General features: G+C 32.9%; 1 protein-coding gene across 1 annotated transcript in view; it reads left to right on the forward strand.

The window, feature by feature from the left end:
• The window catches only part of IL1RAPL2 (interleukin 1 receptor accessory protein like 2), a gene marked incomplete at both ends in the record, with an annotated part of 1,059,270 nt that overhangs the window by 774,679 nt on the left and 267,982 nt on the right, over window positions 1-16,609 (forward strand). The window contains one exon of the mRNA XM_081278297.1: window positions 7,763-7,837. Coding sequence (XP_081134423.1) covers window positions 7,763-7,837 — 75 coding nt within the window. The remainder of the gene's footprint in view (window positions 1-7,762; window positions 7,838-16,609) is intronic.

The following is a 16,609-nucleotide window of genomic DNA, read 5'->3' on the forward strand; positions in this document are numbered from 1 at the left end:
ACAAAATGAGGGAGCATAGGGTATAGGAGACACTTTGTACCCAAGACTGATCCTGTTTGGAGTTACTGTTTTGTAAGATTAAGGATGATATTGGACAGTTATGGGAATTATGTATTTTTTCCTTGAATAGTCACTTAAATTAGGGGACTCAGCCTAGTAAAGCTATAAATTAAAATATTTTTAACATATGAGACCTTACATTAACTTTCCAGTAAAATATATACTCCATAATTTAGAATTAAGAAATCTATGTAGTTAATTCAGAAGGAGATATTCCTTGCCTCATGCAATTAGCTAATAATGTAAGAAAGTTCAAAGTATTTCAAAAGATAATAATGCTTAAGATATGTTCAGAACTTTGCAATTTCTGGATTCTTTCTGTTCTTCAAACTAATCAACTGCTTGAGTTAGTATTGGCAAATCTACTTTCATGATTACAGAAAACTTTTAAGGCTTTCCCTAAATCTAATTTGCTTAGTAAGAACCTCCTTATGTTTTCCTACATGGAGGTTATTTCCAAGTTTTTTTCCAAGACCCTCAATTCCCTCAGAACATCAGGAAATCACTAATAACTGTGCACCTGGGCACTTTGGGGCAGTGCCACAGGGCTGCTATTACCCATTTTCAGAGTTAGTTTGTGAGTCTAGGTGATTTCGAAGGAGCAATATCCCAGTAAACAGCTGCTACCAATTGACAAATGCCAGTGACAATTTCAGAATTTGCCAGGTATTTGGCATAACAAAATCATTGTTTAAATCAATAAAACACAATGCCTAGAATAGTGAATCTGTGTCAAGGCCATCTATTTGCACAACTCCAAGACCTCCATTTAATACTATGTGCCCCAAGGAATGTAATTTACATAGAAATTAGTATAACCCGACCCTGGAGTTGGGTAAAGAGGTGCAATTGCCTGTTATTGTTGGCTATCTAGTATTCATTTCTTTTCCAACAGCAGTTTAAATTTCCTTTAGGGCAGTGGTTCTCAATCAGGAATGGCTTTATTCCTTGGGATCATTGACCAATGCTCAATATTTGGTTCTTACAACGTGGGCAGGGAATTATTGGAGTTTACTGGGTAGTGGCTAGGGATGCTGCCACATATCCAACAATTCACAGGACTGTCATCCATGATAAAAAAGGTATCTAATAGTGTTAATAATGCTGAGGTTGAGAAAACTGGCTTTTATGGGATTCTTCTCCTCATGATATGCATACAATTTTGACTAAGGCCAGATCTCAAATTTATCTACTCAGCCTGATTTTCCTGGGGATTTGAATCTTGATCAAAGTGACATAAGGACAAAAAAATTTAAATTCAGTCATAAAAAGGAATGAAATCATGGCATTTGCAGGAAAATGGATGCAACTAGAGATCATCATGACAAGCGAAATAAACCAAACATAGAAAGACAAGTATCACATGTTTTCTCTCATATTTAGAAACAACAAGAAAAGAACAATATTTCAGATATATGTCTGGAAAAAAAAAAGATGACCTGAAAGTAGAAGAGGGTACTATATTAGGGAGGGGAAAGAAACAGACAGGAGGAAGAAGAGAAGGGAGGGGAAAAGGGGTAGTAAAGAGGGTTGATGTGATTGAAGTGCAATACATCCATGTGTGGAAGTATTACAATGAAACTCACAAATCTGTACAATCAATATGAGTTAATTTTTATAATAAAAAGTAAATTAAAGAGTTCTTAGGGGAAAACTTAAATAAAAATTCATCCTGGATAAATATTTGTTTTTTAATAAAATCTGTGATTTCCAAATAAAATTTTAAGCTAGAATAAATAGAAAACACATTTAAGAAAATCAAAACAAGTTTAATCAAATAATAGGGTCAAGATGAGATCATTGTGTAGTCTCTTTTGATTGTACATCTAAATATGGCCTAGTTTATTTTCTGTTCCTAAACCTAGTTCTCACAGACTTTCTGGCCATCCTTGAGATAGCATTCTGATAAGTTCTCTTTTTGTTTTAATTAGCAAATTTTATTTGTTCATTGCAATCTAAGAATTTTACTGGAAGCACTTGTTTTTAGAGAAAGAATATAATGCGAAAATTAATTTGGAGATTGTTTTTATTTGTTCCACAATGCCAGGCACTATTATATTTCCTGAGTTATATGAGACATGGCCCTTGTCCTCCAGGAGCTTAAAATCTACTTGGGAAAATTAGACATACCCATGTAAAGTAAGGATTAATTTGTACTAACAGTGGTGTATGCTATGAACCAAATAAGTGGCTCAAAGACTAGTAAATGATTTAGGATTTCAGAGATTGAAAATATTAGTTTAGGATGTTATTATAGAAGGCTTTTTAGAGAATGTATAGGTCTTGTGATGGCAAAAAAGAAAGGGGAGGTTTCAGAGCATTGAGGACATGGTGACATTAGATAGAACTCAATTCAGATTCCTACTTTATGATTCAAATGTTACTTGACTTTGAACAAATTATTTGTAAAATGTAATATAACTTACAACAGTACCTAGCAATGGTAAATAATAAATGATAAATGTGGTAGCTATTACTTTTTGTTTCCAAATTTGGAAGAAGAGTTTAAGCCAAGATGCAGATTTGGAAATTAACGCAACATGTTAATAAGAAAATGTGCAAAGTAACTTGGTTATAGCACTGATAAAATAAAAGGTGGGTGAAAAGGCAGGAAAGTTTTAAAGATTATTTTGTGGTTGCTTTTATGTTCCTAGTTGATAAGTTCATATTTTATCCTCTATTATACATAGGAGACATTGGTAAGTTTGAGTGGTGAAATGTTGTGAGAAAACACTGATTTTGAAATGTGATTTCAAATAGTGTTTTGAATAGATTTTAGAAGATATATTTAATTAACCTTAACATACAAATTAAAAAATGGCTTCATTCACTGAAATTAATGAGTCACTGGCCTTTCATATTCCTCCACTTGGTCTTTCTGGCAAATATAAATAAATAAATAAGCAGTGCACCATGCTCGTAATCCCAGCAGCTTGGGAGGCTGAGTCAAGAGGATCATGAGTTCAAAGCAGCCTCAACAAAAGCGAGGTGCTAAGCAACTCAGTGAGACCCTGTCTCTAAATAAAAATACAAAATAGGGCTGGGGCTGGGGCTCAGTGGTCTAGTGCCCCTGAGTTCAATCTCCGGTACCAAAAATAAACAAGTAAACAACAAAAGGGAGCAACAAAAATTATAACAACAATATACAAAACTTGTGTAACATTATGTATTCAATCCAATAAATAATTCTACTGATTTTTTACACTACATTCATGGAAACTAAAAATTCATTTCAATCACATTGATTGATTTGTTTATACATGTAGACACAAACCATTGCCTGAAACAGAAAAGAAAACGTTAAATTGGACATTCTTCTCAGGGAATATTAGTGTTAAATATTTAAAATCTACCTTAAGAATAGGCTGGCAGTAACCATAGTAGCTTCACTAGCACATTGATTAGCATCATGGTATACTCAGTAGAACAATTATATTTAAGGATAATTAAACAATAAGCAGCTACAGAAAGAACTACAGGGGAGGGATTGTAGACTGAAATATTAGTAACAAAGAGCATCCCATGTTCCCATTCTTTCAATCAAAACATGAAGCTTAAGCAACAAATTTCCACTGGGGTCTCGCTCAGATCCCAATTAGTTCCTTTCAAAGTCTGGGATAAGTTTCCTAATAAAATTGTTGTAAATCTCTGCCCTATCATTCAGGGGATTTGGTATTGAGAGTCTCCCCCCCCCACTTCCTTTATCCCATAGTAACTATAAATTTCAGATGAGAATTTTTTAAAATATAAGAAATCAAGTTTGCCTGTCCATGATAGCATTTGCTCCAGCTAATCTGCAAATGTTGTAATTATATGGGGTGCTGATACATTTGTCTCTGGGCTGGTAGTCAGGATCCCATTGAACTGCTACAGTTGCTGGTTTATCATCATAAATATTCTGCACTTCTTGGCAATTTCCACGCCTAAACATAATATTGGAATTTAATAAGGCTCCACACCCATGCATCCCATTAGAATGCATTGGGGTAAGTGAAAAATTTTTTCCATTCTATTCATAGGTTTAGGAATAAAACATATATGCATGTCAAGTGTCCTACAGAAATCATGTTTCAACTGGATATTTACCATGAAGCCACTCACATCGGCTTTTGAAACTTAGCTCAGTTAATTAGTATGGAATCAAAGAGGTTAAAACTACTGATTTCAGTACTCAGTATTTTACCTGACTTCTACCTAAAACGTATATTTGTATCCATCCTGCAAATAGGGGCTTTCAGTCACAAGGGGACACCAAATAGGACAATGTAAGGTTCATTTAGTATCATCTCTGTATTGCCCAAAACATTAACTTTCTTCTTTATATTTCAAGGTAACTGCAAAAGTTCATTTGAAGTTCATGGTTTCAGAGGTCTCAGTCCATAGACGGCTGCCTTCATTGCTCTGGGCCCAAGATAAGGCAGAACATCATGGGGAAATGGCCCAGCAGAGGAAAGCAGCTCAGCTAATTATGGGGTAGGGGAGATGTGAAGGGACCACAGGGAAGATATACCCTTCCAGGAATGCTCCCAGTGACCCACTTCCTCTAGCTACAACCCATCTACCTATATTTCAAACTAGGTGACCTGATTAGGTTACAGTTCTCATAATCCAATTATTTCACCTCTGAATATTCTTGCAACAGGAGCTTTAGAAAAACACTTCATATCAAAATCATAACATTACTTAAAATAAACTTTAATATTAATAAATATCACTTCAATAATAACATTTAACAATAATAAAATCAGGGTTAATATATCCATAGTCAAAGGTGGGAGATAAGGTAATAAAGACCCCAAATTCAAATCTTCCTGAAAATAGAACAAGATCAGCACTTCTATACAACAAATATTACTTATAGTTACTTTCCACTTATTCACATTCCAGTTAGTTCATTTGGTAGCAAGACATACTTAAAAATATGAAGAACAGTTTACAGTAGGGTAAATGTCTATAATTTGGATGTGTAAGGCAAGCTGACGATAATTCCATAAAGAAACCAAAATTACATTTTTATAAATAAAAGATAAAATGGCTATATTTTATTTAATTTTAATCATATTTTAAATATAGCACTGTATACTGTTCAAAATGTATATAGTGAAGATTTTATCTTCCTGCTATCTGCCCACACTGTCTTTCTCTTCCCACCATTCCTCAACCACCAGTTATCCCCAGAGGAAAACACTATTATCAATTACACATGTTTTTTCTCCAGGAAACTCCCATGCTTACACAAATAAGCTTATATATGCCAGCTATTTGGAATCTTGCTTTTTATTAAACAGTATATCTTATAGATATTTTCATGACAGATGTACAGATGTACCTAACTCTTTTAAAAAGCTGTATCTTAATATATCAGTATATGAAATTACAACAGTTTTATATAACCATTCTCCTACTGATGGATATATAAGTTGTTTCAAATATTTTTTATTACCAACATTAACAAACAATAGCAAAAAATTTGAACATCTGATGTGAATGGATTTTTAATTCAAATATTTAAATTTTTCTTATTCCTTATATTTCAAATAATATTTAAAGGTCATATTATTAAGATTATTTCATATATAACAAAACCTAGTATTTTGCTTATAGATCTGTCTAAATTATGCTCAAATCAGCTTAGTTCAAGTAATTTATTTATTTTTTATTTTTTTAAAGAGAGGAGAGAGAGGGGAGAGAGAGAGAGAGAGAGAGAGAGAGAGAGAGAGAGAGAGAGAGAGAGAATTTTTAAATATTTATTTTTCAGTTTTATTTTATATGGTGCGGAGGCTGGAACCTAGTGCCCCACACATGCCAGGCGAGCACATTACCGCTTGAGCCACATCCCCTCAAATAATTTAGATTATAGGAAGAAAAAGGTGTTATTATGTAAATACCATTCAAAATATTCCTGGTGCATTTGTTTGTTATAAGCTATTTTTGGAAATCTCTCCAGATTTATATGTTTCTTAAACTTACCCTTCTGTGATCAACTCTCATTTTTCTCTGTCTCTTCTAAACATCCTCACAAATATAAGAAAAACTTCTCTTATGTTCACAGGGGATTCCTAAGCCAGTCAACTAATGATGGTATAATGATTATCTTTTATAGACCAATCATACACTAAGCTGCCTGTGAATTATAAAGCAGGATAAAACATTTTGTTTTATTAGGTAAGAGTTCAGTTGGATAGTTGAAGCAAGGCATAAATATAAGAACAATTAAAAGGAATTCAGGCTATTAATAATAGTTTTATATAAATACATATGACATTGTATGCCAGTTCCTCTCATTTCTTTCTTCCAGGTATCACTCTGATTTGATCTTTCCTTTTTTCATTTTCCCAGACTTTACCATGCTCTGACTCCTAGCTCTTTCATAACCAAAACATTTTTTTAAATTTATTTTTTAGAAGTAGTTGAACACAATACCTTTATTTTATTTATTTTTATGTGGTTCTGAGGATCGAACCCAGGGCCTCACATGTGCTAGATGAGCACTCTACCACTGAGCCACAACCCCAGCCCTCAAAACATTTTAACTGTATACTCTTAGCTACTTTTGTTCTCTAGCCATCCCATATTTCAAGCCAATCATCATTAGATAACACTTCATATTAGTCATTCTTTTGTCCAAAGAATCTGAAATGATACTGTAGCCTGCCACATCAGGTCCAAATTCCTGTGCCTATTTCCTGTGGTCCTCCAGAACTGAGCCTCATCCTATCTATGAAATTTTATTTCCAATTCTTGATGCATATATTAGGAGCAACTAATTCTCCACCCAAACCTATCCCATCCAACCCCTTTCCACCAGACCATTCTCCTCTAAGCATATTATGCTTGCTAAATTCTACCTTTGTCCCTTGGTTTATGTTAAACTTTCCTGAATTTCTTTTACCTTACTCTCTGCTTTTCCAGATCTTCTCCATCCCTTAAGGCTCATAGGGAGATCCAATTTCCTTTATAAAATGTTCCCAATCATCATAATAACCAATATTGACTTCTCTGTATTGCTTTGCTATACACACGTGCATGTGTGTGTACACACACACACACACACACAAACATATATTCTTATACTTCAAATGCTGCATCTTCCATAAGATTATATTCTGTTTTCAATTATGTCTTTATTTTCATGTGCTATTATGTTATAAATTGAAGGCCCTAAAAAAGACTTTACCTTCTCTCCCTTAACACCTATCACAGGACTTGGTACACAAATTAGTATGTTTCATCAATTACTAATGAAGGTACCAGTGCTTTATTATATTCTGGAAGTTGAGGTGGAGAACAGGAGATGATTTAGAGTCTTAAAAGTTTCATGCCCCCAGAAATGTCTACTAGGGTTATATTTCATTGAGAATAGTTAGTGCTACAAAGCAGATATAAGGATTTAATGTTTCTCTGATTATATTATTTAAATCTGTATTTTTTACACAAGCTTTTAAAAACAGCAAAATAGTCCATTTTTATCTTGTTGGAAGATTTAGATGTTAAAATAGCCTTTTTAAAGTGAATCATCAGTGTTTTAAATGTGCTGGGAAATGGATATTGTATGGATAGAGTAGCAACCCAAATAAGAACACTAATAAATGTTTACACACCATCAAGTCTACAAACATTAAATATCATACAATTATAGAATCTTTCCTATTCTATAATTTATCTCAATTTTTCCATTATTTTCTTTCATTTTCTCTTCTAGCTTTACTCACAGACAAGCCTCCCAAGCCATTGTTCCCCATGGAGAATCAGCCAAGTGTTATAGATGTCCAGCTGGGTAAGTCTCCTTCTGGGAATAATAGATCCTAAACTTGCTCTCTATTAACAGATGGGGAAAATTGCATGAACCAGGAAAGGTTTATTGCCACTGTTATTACATGCAAATCAATTTGCTTTCTGTTCATTTATAACCCTGGAGTTAGCAGTTTAAGGAAATGAGTTTGTATTGCATCAAGGAATGGTAATACTAATTTGTTACGCTGGGTATTAAATGTGCTATACGACAGAGCTTTTTAACTCTGTGATTGATAGATTCATGCTGTCTTCCAGTGGTGATTGGTGGAGAAAATTTTTCATACATGTCAGCCAAAAAATTTTATTTGGAGAGAATTAACTCTTGGAGGCCAAGCACGTCTTAATATAAAACACAGCCCTTCAGTACTGCCTTTAAAATGATTTGATAATATTATTTCCAATGACACAATCCAATGCTATTTAAAAAAAATTAGATTAGGATCCTGAATATTTTTGATTCATATGATGTTGAGGGAAAAAGTAACTAGTTAATATATGAATGCTACTGTCTTTTTACAAACTTGAATAAGGACATGAGAATTTGAGCCAATTTTGAGTGTGCTGCCACTAGTCCTTGTGAGTTTGAGTACTATAAGCTTGTTACTCAGAAGCCTGCTAGGATCTCTTTTAAGCTGTGGCCTTTAATCTAAACTCTGTTCTTTAACATTTGTGAGCTTTCATCTATTGTGGATTTCACCCCACAATCCTCAATTTCTTCAATTCCAAACAAAAGAATCACAAAAAAAATTGAGTGTACAGGTGAAAAGTATATTAGACATACATTGGGTACATGATTTTTAAAAAATTGTGATCATAGTGGTAACCACCAATTATATATATATAGTCAAGTAGGGTGAATTGACTATAATATTTCATTCACTTTGGAAGTTTTAGGCTCAACTTTTGATCTTTTCAATACAATTTTATATCTATCTTGGAAACAGGAGAGAGAAAATTACATTCCAAAGTGTTTGCTCACTGTTCTAAAATGAAATGTAGCACAGTACTTTCTAAATATAGACTATCAATTTGAGGAGGACCAAAGTTAAATAGGTTAAAACTAAAAGAGGACAAAATAGTAAACATGTTGTCAAATATAACTTGTGGAAGTGGTGACTGTTTTGTAAATAAAGTTGAAGTATTGACTATGGCTCTTTCCACATTCCCCTTCTTATTTTGGAGGAATTATATTTTGTTAGATTCAGATTCAGATATGCTTATATCCTTACCCTCCAATAATTTTTACTTACACTTTTGCTGCAGTCTTGGCTGGGCACAAAATCACGAGCCACTCACAGCTTTGTAGATTCAAACAGCAATTCTTTATTCCTAAACTCACACTGGCCTCTACACACACGTTCTGGGGAAATCCAAGTTCTGCCGCACAATTCACATCCCAAATACTTTCTCCCTTCCACAAGAACTCAGCGGGAACTCAGGCAGCAGGATACACTCTATTCCCAGCAGCAATAACCTTAAACCTGGAACTGCCTTAAATCCAGATTGTCCTAAACCTGGAACGCCCTAAACCCAAATTATCCTAAACCGGGATACTTCCTAAAACCTGCAGGATACACCCTAAACCTGGATCCACCCTCGTCCTTGAGCAGGGTCACCTTTCTCAAACACACATGCAATGTCACAGCGAATTTCCAAGGCAAGTCCATTTAACATGGGGTATGCTGGCAAGGAAATTTCGATGCGTCATTCCTACTTGGCAATGGCCCTCAGCACACTTTTCCATTTCAAACTGGGATAAAAATATCTCTATGGTACTCTATAGTTTGTTAGGGATTACATAAAGCTATTTAATGATCTTGTATCATCAGTTTACATGGAGATTCTAGTGGAGAAGTTGTTTTTATTTGAAAATTTATATATTAAGGAATGAAAACAAAATTCACTTTAAAAATATCAGTACATTTCATGTTCGTGGCCTCAGTGGAGATATCTTTCCATTCTGTTCTACCATTATTCACATTTCAACAGAAAAATTTGACAAGTACTGCTACACAGTAGTGAGAGGGACCTTTCTAATGGATACGTTTCATTCAATTCACTTGGTGCAACACCTGTATATGCTATTCAGGGCACCTATTATGGTGTGTATTTTATAAAGCTTTATATGAACAAGCATTCCAACATAGGCATATATGCCAAAATACCCTATTGACAGTACCATCCTTTAAAATCACTAAGATAATTGACTGCCACACTACATTAAATGTAAGGCTAAACTTTTCAGTTTTTAGTTGGTATATAATTTAGAGATAACTTTATTGACAGAAAGATAGAAAACTTCTCATGTTTTCATTCAAGATCTTTGTGGTTTCAATGAGCATATGACTAGTTAATTATAAGTGAGTTTAACTTTTCTGCAAATTTATTAACACTATATATTCACAGTGGGGAATCATTTTGTGAGGTGCTCATATACCTCAATTGTCAGGTGACATTAAGAGTGCTATAAATGTCAGAGAGATCCTCAGCCTCAGTGGGAGATCTGCAGACAGAATGATGAGAGTTTATAAAACTTTAGATATAAAAAAGAAATAGAGAAAGATAACTGGGGCTATTGGACATCTCTATCTATATCTGGGGAACTTTCAGAATTCCATAAGGTAATAAAAACTTCTAGAAGTTGTTTTCCTTCTGCATCTAAAGTTTGTCAAGCAACATTTAGTTTCAGATATCCTCAAACTATAACTAAAATTAGAACTTCCCAAAAAGTACAGTAGTCCAATTCAAATTGTTATTAAGCATACTATCAAATTTTGGTTTCCCAAATCCTAGCACTTAATAATTGAAATAACAATGTGGCATATTAAAGTTGGCCCTAGATCTTTTTGCTACTCACATCATCTAAATGTGGACTTAATCTCCCCCTCACATTTTATTCTGGGTTGGCTTTGGAAATACGTTTTACCAATAAAGTATGGCATAATTGATGTTCTGAGATTTTGGAGACCACATTGAGAGAAACTAGCAACTTCTATCCCAGTTTCATGGTTTGCTCTGAAACTATAATGCTACTTATAGCCCAAGCTGCAGGAAGAGACTCTAGAGGATAAGACACCATGTGGAAAGAGAAAGACCAAGGAGCACTTTCAAAGTACAAGAAATATGAATAAAGAAGTTTTTTAGATGTAGATCCCCCCAGTCCTAGCTAACCTGGCTTGTGTCACATAGATTAGAGGCAAACTACTGAAATGAACTGTTCTCAAATACTTGACCCAAAAATTATGAGTTAAAATAAAGTGAATGCCAGTGGCAAATAAATTAGAGATACTTTGTTAGGCAATAGTATATAACAAAAGTAAACATAAATTAGATTCTCTAGAGCATTCTTGATTCCATTTTCTCCCATGGATAAGAATTCTATGCAGCCAATTCATACAAAATGAGAAATACTGCAGAAAATATCTGAATACTAGGTTCAAGGTAGTTTTATAAAACAGAGTCTCCAACAATGGTTTAGATGTGTGAGGGTTATACTGCTCTCAGTTGTGGATATTTCTAAAGAAAATGTGGTGAACGAAAATTTTCAGTATAAATTCATATTGTCTAGTACATGGAGTTGGCATCAGTTCACATTTTTTGTTATGTCTCTAGAGGAAAATAAACATCTCAACTTTCTTTCTCCTATAGTGTAATCCATTAGTCATCTGCAAGTTTTAGAAATTTACATACATTTTTGCTGACTTAGTGATGACAGTTTGGTTGTTACTAAATTGTGTTCACATTGTATTGCTGAAACAAGATTAATGTTAACTAAATAACCATATATTTTGTGATGATAAACACATTCATAACAAAATAGTCTAAAAACCGTTGTTGTCACACAGCAAGCCTGTGCAGCTAAAGCTGCCTATGGTAATTTATGAAATATAAAGAGAAAAAAACAATGTACAACACACACAAATCCAATTTTGTCCTGTTATCTTCCATTTATTATCTCTCGCTGGAGGTTCAAATTTGTGGAAAAAAAACCACTTTAACATACTAGTTTTAATTTTGTTCTCAGCAGTTGAGAAGGAATATATTTTAATATTTTCTAAGAAAACATTATTGCAATATATTAATTTATATTACACATTTAATAATAAACTCTTAAAACATCATAGGGACAGGTGCCCTATTTGAATGTATTGATGCTAGGTAGATTCCTCTTTATATATTAGTTTTTGTTATGGCCCAAAATGCAGTTTTTAAAAACTTTAACACACTTCTAGAAGCTTTGAAAAGTGTATGAGCAAACATGGATTTAAAGAATTGAGATCAACTGTCTAATTTTAATTAAGGTGAATCTAAAAATGTGCCCTGTTCTCACAAACAATGATCATTTTCTTCATGGAAGTTTTCTTAAGACTTAAAATAATCCAGACACTATTGTGTAGAAAATTAATACAAATCCTACAAATCCTACTTACTTTCTCCTTCTAAGTCAAAAGGAAGTCTTGTGTGTGTGGCTGGGGGGAGTTAAGTCATATCAGAAAAAGTAAGACCAGTAGAACTGTCAAAGATAATTGCATTCATTGCCTTAAATGTTTCAAAAAGCCAATAGTTCACCTTTGGGTGAATTTGATCTAGTATAAAAGGTTCTCTTTCATTCTTTCATTTCTATTCTAATTTTAGAATTTATTTTATTTTCACAGGCTATTCAAATACATATTTCATAACTGAGTTTTGTAGTACTGGCTTAAACTGTCTCTAAGTGTATAAGGATTGTTAATCTTCATCAGATATAAATTTCCCCAGCTTGTAAGTTTCTACTAAAAATTATATTATATCTCCAAAGAAACTTCTGAAAAAACTCTATAAGAGAATAAAGCAGAATATAACATTTAATCTAATGGTCAATACTAGAAGGCAAAATACTAATTGAACCCCAAATTAAGAAATTAGCTCTTCAACAAAATCTATGTCTTTTTAAAAACTTTACTTACCTAAAAACATCTATTGAGTTCTTTTTTGAATATATTTTTTAGTTGTTAATAGATCTTTATTTATATGTAGTGCTGAGAATCGAACCCAGTGCCTCACATATGCTAGGCAAGTGTTCTACCACTGAGCCACAACCCCAGCCCTTCATTGAGTTTATTGGGTGCCAAGTACTTTGTGAGATCCTGAAGCTGTAGATGGGAATTAACTGAGATTCTTAACCTTAAGGGATTTTCAGTCTGATAGGAAACACAGGTATGTAAGCAGAACTGAAATGCAATATGATAACTGCCAAAACAGAGATGGGAAAAGGAGAATGATTTTCCCATGAGGCAGGACCTCATATATTAAAGGTGCCATGTTCTCAGGCTTTTACTAAATACAGTGACATAGCTAGGTAACCTCAACCCAAATACTAAATTTATTTGAAAGTAATTAAGAATTGTCAAAGACAGAATTTTTGAAATCACAATTTCTTCATCATTTGCTTCAATATGTCAAATCCTAAAATGGAAACTTATAATACCCTTGAGTCACTTTGGTTCAGCAAAATTAGTCAAATCCTTCTAAAGTTGATATAGAACAAACACTCCTAAGTAGGTCATAAACTAATTGAGCTAAAATGTCAAACCAGAATTATTGTTGATAAAAAGCAATGTGTGATCACTTCATTATCTGGAGTCATGACTTGTTATATGCATTGTGTGGGTTATGCTGTTAACAAGGGATTTTTTTAAAAAAAAATTATACACTATTCATATCCTCTTACTTTCAAAAATTCCTTGGATACTCTCATGTATTCTTGAATAACAAGATTTTAGAGAGTTTGGAGAGGAAGAAAGAGGGCATCATGAGCTCATTCATATTTCTTGGCACATAGAACTAGAGCTGGTTTATGGCAGCATTTCTTCTCCCTCGTAGACATTCTAGGGTTAGTGAATTATTTCCCAAAGAACTATTCATTCAGGGTAACACATAAGTTTAACATGGACTACTTCAAACTGAAAGTCATTATATTTCCCAGAGTGTACCACACATGTATTATTTAGAACTTTGGAAAATATGGTCCAAGAATTTATCCTGAGTTGGCTATAGTATTAATGACTGAGACTAAAACTGGTTTTCTTACTTTATCTAAATTTCCTTACTTCATAGTACTTTTCTTGGAGTTTTAAGAATGAAGAAAAGTAATAGGTTTACTAAATATTTTATTATAATGTAACAAGTTGATTTATGATCTTCTCTTAAATAAAATAATTGTTAACCAGTCTTCTATGTATTTATTAATCTTTTTGTATTTATTTATCTTTGAATGAACTGCTTAGCCTTGTGTCCTGTTGAGATCTTAATAAAAGTTTGATGGTACTTTATAATATTTATTGCTATGATCATAATTTTATACGTGTGTACTAGGTACTATGTATATATGCTAAGGAAGTACTATGTACTATATACTTCAGTGAACATTTGCACATGTACCATCTTATTTTTTCCTCATAAGATCCCAAATTAGTAGTACATATTATTGGACAATTTGCAGATAAGGAGTCTTAGCCTCAGAAACATGAAATAGATTACTTGAGGCTACCTATTTTTTTTTGTTATTTTTTTTTCTTTTTTCTTTTTTTTAAAATAAATGACAAATGGAATGTATTACAATTAATATTACACATATAGAGCACAATTTTTCATATCTCTGGTTGTATATAAAGTATATTCACACCTATTTGTGTCTTTATGAATGTACTTTGGATAATGATGTACATCACATTCCACCATCATTGCTAACCCCCTGCCCCCTCCCTTCCCCTCCCACCCCTCTGCTCTATGTAGAGTTTGTCTATTCCTCCCATGCTCCCACTCCCTAACCCACTATGAATCAGTCTTCTTTATATCACAGAAAACATTCGGCATTTGTTTTTTGGGGGGATTGGCTAACTTTATTTAGCATTATATTCTCCAACTCCATATGCAACAAATTGAAATTAAACCCTCACCTCTCATCATGCACAAAACTCAATTCAAAGTGGACCAAGAACCCAGGAATTAAATCAGAGACCCTGTGTCCAACAGAAGAGAAAGCAGGCCACAATCTTCATCATATTGGACCAGGCCCCAACTTCCCCAAGAAGACTCCCATAGCGCAAGAATCAAAATCAAAAATCAATAAATGGGATGAACTCAAACAAAAAAGTTTCTTCTCAGAAAAAGAAACAACCTGTGAGGTGAATAGAGAGCCTACATTTGTTGATTGGAATATTTGTTTTTTTGGTGTTTGGCTTTTTGAGTTCTTTATATACTCTGAATTTTGGTGCTGTGTTTGATGTGTGGGGGGTGAAGATTTTCTCCCAGAATGGAGGCTACATATTTTAGTAAGTGACAGAGATGAGCTTTCAATCAGATCTGTCTGACTCCAAAGTTTATGTTATTTTTATTATATTATACTAGGTAGATCACATTATCTATACAAAAAGCTCCTAGAATAAAATCTTTCCTAGAAAAAAATTCAGTCTAATATGGGCAGTTAAATAATTAACAATAATAATTATTACAATTTTATAATTCTGCCATTAATAATAACATTAATAAGTAATAGTAATACTTATTATTAATTTAAAAAATCTACTAAGAATAGTTGTTATTGCCACTATAATAATATTTATTTAATAATAGTTCTACTAATACAATTAAGAATTAGTAGTAACAGTATTTATAGTAGTAGCACTATCAATAGTAATAAAATAAAGTTATTATTAACAGTAGAGCTATTGATTGTGTACTGTACTAGGTATTATATATTAAGTAGTTTATATGAATAATCACATTAATTTTCCCAGTAATTCTATGAGATAGGCACAACTATTCATATTTTAACAGATTTACTGGGGAATGATTATAAATCATTCAATTAACCCATTTAAAGTATACATTTAAATTATTTAATATATTTAGAGAGTTGTGCAAATATCACAATCAAAACATTTTTATCATCCTGATAAGAAGCACTCTCATTTCCCCATCCTCAGTCTTTGTCATTCATCCTTTTCTCCAGGCAACCCAATGAGCTTTATGTCACTATATATTTGCCTATTCTATACATTTAACATAAAAAAATCTACAACATGTTATTTTTTGTGAGTGGCTTCTGACACTTAACATATTGTTCCCATCATATTGTTCTTAATATCTTCATATTTAATCATGTTGTAGTATGTATAAAATCTGAATTCCTTTTTATTTCCAAATACTACTCTATCATATGGAAATACTATATTCTGTTTATTCATCAGTTGATAGACATTTCAGTTTATTGTACTTTTTGGCTATTATGATGAAGGCTGCTATAAATGTTCTCATACAATTTTTTTTTGTGTGTGTGTGGACAAATGTTTTAATTTCTCTTGGATATATACCTGGGAGTAGAATTTCTGGTCATATAGTCATTCTATGTTTAATCTTCATAGGAACTGCCAGACAATGTTCCTAAGTGATTGCACAATTTTACATTAGAACCAATATAGAAAAGTTAAAATTTTTTTCCACATTTCTGATAACACTTTTTATCATTCACTTTTTAAAAAATAACAATCATCCCAGTATATGTTAATATGGGTTTGTTTCTTCGTTGGAGATATGTATATAGCCACACTTAACCATCATGCCCATTAATATTAGTAGCATTGTTTATTCACTTCTCTTATACTGATGGCTTACCCATGGTACTTTTTTTAAAGGTTTTTTTTAGTTGTTGATAGACCTTTATTTTATTTATTTATATGTGGTGCATGATAATCAATCCCAGTGCCTCACACAT

The sequence above is a fragment of the Spermophilus citellus genome (genome assembly GCF_964194105.1).
Source record: "Spermophilus citellus genome assembly, chromosome: X".
Lineage (NCBI taxonomy): Eukaryota > Metazoa > Chordata > Mammalia > Rodentia > Sciuridae > Spermophilus > Spermophilus citellus.